At 31.1% G+C, this 4,950-nt stretch overlaps 1 protein-coding gene across 1 annotated transcript; it reads right to left on the reverse strand.

Annotated features, from left to right (window-relative positions):
- Positions 1-209: 209 nt before the first annotated feature.
- LOC137835393 (protein LIGHT-DEPENDENT SHORT HYPOCOTYLS 10-like) lies at positions 210-4,685 on the reverse strand. Its single transcript, XM_068643878.1, has 2 exons — positions 4,015-4,685; positions 210-471 (listed from the first exon to the last, which is right to left on the reverse strand). Exon 1 carries the CDS (start codon positions 4,533-4,535, stop codon positions 4,038-4,040), a length of 498 nt encoding a protein of 165 aa, XP_068499979.1. The 5' UTR covers positions 4,536-4,685; the 3' UTR covers positions 210-471; positions 4,015-4,037.
- Positions 4,686-4,950: the final 265 nt, after the last annotated feature.

Consider the following 4,950-nt stretch of genomic DNA (forward strand, 5'->3'; position numbering starts at 1 on the left):
TGTGAACATATTCTTTTATATACAAACAAAAAGATTATTAAGTAACCAAGTACAATGCCTTACAAGGCAATTTCACGTTAAAAAGAAAAAAAATGTTAATTACATGATCCATACACACCAATCACGAATAAAAATTGATTAGTGAAAATATTAGCATAAAGTTCAGACCTTGATATTCTCCAATTTTACCATTAGAAGTAAACAGCTAATTAATGAAAATACCTAACCATTTCAATGGGAACCAATTCGAAAAGTACATGACAAACTATAGCTATATGTATATATGCAGCTGAATAATAAACGAAAGCATAAGTCATAGATTTAATGAGTAGTTGTTCATTAGGCTAGGATCTTACAAATTCCCCAGTAAAACAAAAATAGCAATGCCAACAAATTATCGACGGAAATAGAAACCGAACCTCCAATACACTGTGCCTTGTAAAAAGGATCTCCAATTCGATTGTGTTCTACCTGCAAGGATATATATATAATCATGGATTAATAACTTCTTCTTTGAACAATTCAGCTGAATCTCTCTTTCTACCTTGTGCTTACAAGATATATAAAACCAGAAAAAAATGGCGACTCAGTTAATTCATCTGTCATGATGATGAGAAGAATAATCCAAGTGTTGAAATGATTCTTTCAATTATAACAGTTAATGATTCATGCATTGTGTTATTATTAATAAGTATTTAATTAACCAAATATTGTGAAAGATTAATGCTGCAGCAGATGCTTATGGGCCATAATAGATATTCCTTTTATCCATCAATAACCCTTTTTGTTTGTTCTGACGCATATCGTTTCTGAACTTAAAGATTTAAAAAGAGATATGCATACCCTACACGGGGCCAGTAATATATATAACCTAGTAATTCATCAAATAATTCACACATATATATACATTACCAAGCAACCATCTGTTTCATGAATTTCTTACATTTGTATCTCACATATTGCATCTAGAATTGTAAGCTGGATACTCTCTGCTGTATACATTTAAGATAAATAATCTAATGGAATAAATTTTTAATTAAAAACTATCCAAAAAAATTGATAAAGAAATCTAACATTTTTTTAATAGTTAAAATTAACTCGTATAAAGTTTTTCTTATTTTTTTTATTGACAATAAATGAATTTAATAAAAAGAAATATTTTAAGATACTCTACTCTTTTACTTGGAAATTTTTCTAATGCTTTAACTTTTACAAATTAGATACATAAGACAAGATGTGTTTAACTTATGTTGTTTTGCTAAAAACATTTTGTTGCTAGTGCATCTTTGATTTTTTTGGGTGGTTTTGTAAAATGGTTGTTGTCATTTGGTGTTAGAGTGAGTTTGTTTGTTTGTTTTTGAGATTATATATTCCATAATTTATTATATGTAATAGCGTTAGAATATTTTTAAAATGTTTTATATTTATTTTATTTATTTTTTAATGATAAAAAAATATGTTTAACTTATGAAAGAGGTTTCATTTATTTTAGTTAACAGTACAAGAAAATCATGAAATATAAACTAATTTTAGAGATAAAAAATAATTAGTTGTTATAATGACTAAATTAGAGACCATTTTAGAGACTAAAAATATTTTTGGTTTATAAATTAGTTTCTATTATTGTTAAATGGTTTCTAAATTGATATCTAATTTGCAATTAAAGTTTTTGCTACCAAATTTAGAATCTAAATAATTGGTAGTTAATTAGATACTAATTTAGAAACTATTTAATAATAATAGAAACTAATTTAGAAACTAATTTTTTTTAGTTTCAAAAATAGTTTCTAATTTAGTTCTTATAACAATTAATTATTCTTTGTCTCTAAAGTTGGTTTTTATTTCATGTAACTTCTAATCCACCTTAATCTTTATTTTCTTATTGAATATTTATTAAAAAATATCATATGTTTGTTTCAAAAGAAAGAGAACTTTGTTAAGTGTTATCGAGACAAAGTGCATTTAGCTAGTAGCAACTTGGTAGGGAAAGCTTATGAATATTCTAAATTAAGTGGCTTTTTATCTATGACTTATATGGATGGGGCAAAGATAAAGAATGAAGGTAGGGAAAGATATAGTGAGGATGCACCAAGTAATTAGAAGAAGAAGTAGGATTAACTATGTTTGATGAAGGAAGCAGAAGTTAAAATGTGATACTATATCATAAAATAGTCTCAGATTCCCAACAAAAAAGCTGCCGACAAATAGTTTTCACATACTTGGATCATAATACGTACAAGGAAAACCCTAACTTGCCACCAGCTGCCACACACTGACAGAGACTGTGCAGACAAACAGCCGTACAACCTGAATATTCCCTGATCTTTGCTAATAAGCTACACATGATTTCTGTATGACTGTTGTATTATAGGAAGCATTATATATGCTTAAAGAAGCCCTAATCCAAGTTTTACGTACTTCAATAATCTAGATATATATAATTTAAATGCTTAAAGAATGCTGTGTGTGGAATAATCACTTCAAACCAAGAGCTTGTCTTCAATCTCTAATATATATAATGTACTACTAGTGTACATAAAAAGCAAAAGAAACCTTCTCATTCAAATTGCTTATCAACTTCTATTTAAATCAATAAACAACCGACAACAACATGTGAGGTCATGGGAGGAAGCACAAAGCTCAACCATTTTCCTAACAAAACAATAATGAGCTTATTAAAATTATACATGCTCACTAATAACATTTGGAAGAAGGAATATATAGCTACTGTTCAACAGAATCAGGGGCTAGACAACATGATCTAATCAAGGTACGTTATCGACACAAGTTACATGTTTCTCTTTTCTATTCTCTTACTTGTCTCTCTCCAATACAAAATTTATATTTATGATTGAAAAATAATATTCTTTATCATATAAAATTTGTTACTTTTTTTTTTACTAAAGTGTTACTTAAATTTCTATTAAGGGACAGGAAAGAAGACATATACACACAGAAGACAGAATATTTGAATCCGTACTTGACATGGTAATAAAACAAAGTGGAGAAAAAAGACATGAATATCCAGTCACCCTTTGCATGGAAAGATCTTCTATATCAAAGATAGCAATAAGTGGGGCATATGGAGGTGAGGATGGTGGGAAATGTTTAAGGTTAACATAAGATTAATTAAATAATTAGCAACCGATTTCTTCAACATTTACTCAAAGAGATTCCACACAATCATGACTTTGTTACTATTAAATTGTGAATAGAAAAGCTTTACAAAAAGCTTGCATTTTCTATAATTATTTCTTATAAATTATTTCAATGTAGTTGAGTATAACCTTAATTAACCGTTGAATTAAAAAAAAAAAGAACCTTAATTAATCAAATGCTTTCAATCATTGGTTCATTCGATGCGTAGGAACTAAATAGAGAGACTAAGTCATTTCACTTTGAACATTCATGGGACATAAAATCTGCAGAATCTTAAAAGGGCAAAATTTAGGGGAAAGCTAACATGCAAATAACGGATATTGAATTAAAGTTATGTAGATCACAAACATTTTTTCCAGAATAATCCCATGTCAGCAGGTATTAGAGTATGTCTGAGGGGTTTAACACAGTCTTTCCAATTTTATTTAATCACCATTATCAGCACACGTTTGCAACCTAAGGAATTGATAACATTGTTAATACTTTGTTTCGTCAATGTTTCATAAACTAATTAACTGTAGTACCTAAAAGTGAAAATCTTGGTTTATATGATGAAGATTGGCTATCTGGTTTTCTATCTGAGAGCAACTGTGTAAACATATTACTTTCTTGTACACTAATGTTTTAATGATAAGCAGATATGATTAAGATTTTGGTGATTTGAATCCAAAATTTGAAGTCCTGGTTTTATAAACTAGATGAGATGCTGCTAGATTGAATTCCACATTAGGTTATTATATAGTTATAGATGACACATAAGAAATAAAAGTTAAGAAGTAGATCCTAAAGCAGCACATTGAGTTAAGGAGTGTAGTAAGTGAATGATGGATATGATGAGATTAATTAATGAATTACCATCTTGAAAGGGATGATGATATTCAAGAGAAGTGGATGGTGGAGGTTGATTCATCATTTGCCTTGGTGCCCTTCTTTTTCTTCTTGTAAGGGATACCTCTTGCCTTAGCTTGGCACTCCCTAATCTCTTTGAGATAGAGACGGATGGAGGAAGTTGCAAAAGGGTTAGTCTCAGGGGAGCCACCATTTTCCTCATAAGCAGCTCTGAGCCTCCCTATGAGAGCATCAAGGCTTCCCCAAGCCTGTCTAAGGGGGCATGTGCAGGGTGCTGGAGGTTCTGGCTGCCCATAGAACACACACCCTTGAAGGTGAACCTTGGTCTTCCCAAACTGGTCCAGATACCTAAGGAAATCCAAGACATGGTTGCAATTGCACTGAGAGAGTGGAACTGGGGGTCTCTGATTCTTCAAGTACTGCCCAAAAGTGTTCCAATCCCTTCTCTTCTGAGACTCATAGCGGCTAAGTGTCCCTGTTGGGGAGCTTGATCCTTCTCCCAAATCCTTGCCACTTGAAGAAGACATGCTGGTGGTGGTGGTGAATGGTGAAGATGGAGAGGGTTGTTTGGGTTTTGTAAAGGGAAGGGAAAAGGGGAAGTGAAATGAATAGGGAGAGGAAGATGGGGATCATGTCATTGGGCTAATGAGTAGACATTTTATGGGCCATATTACTTGCTTTCTACTCATCTTTTTCTTCTCTCTTTCATATTTATACTCTCTTTTTTAATAGCGACGTTACCATTTCACTGTGCATTTTTTCCTGTAATCATACAATTATTGTTTGCCATTTGTCAACACGCTTCAACCTTATCGCCTTATTATCAACCTCATTTAACATTATTATCAATCCATTAATAGGACTAGCTTCTACAACCCAACTTTCTTTATTTTATTTTCCTACATCTTCCATTCCTAACTATACAACTGAACACATTAATAC

The sequence above is a fragment of the Phaseolus vulgaris genome, chromosome 5 (genome assembly GCF_000499845.2).
Source record: "Phaseolus vulgaris cultivar G19833 chromosome 5, P. vulgaris v2.0, whole genome shotgun sequence".
Taxonomy (NCBI): Eukaryota; Viridiplantae; Streptophyta; class Magnoliopsida; order Fabales; family Fabaceae; genus Phaseolus; species Phaseolus vulgaris.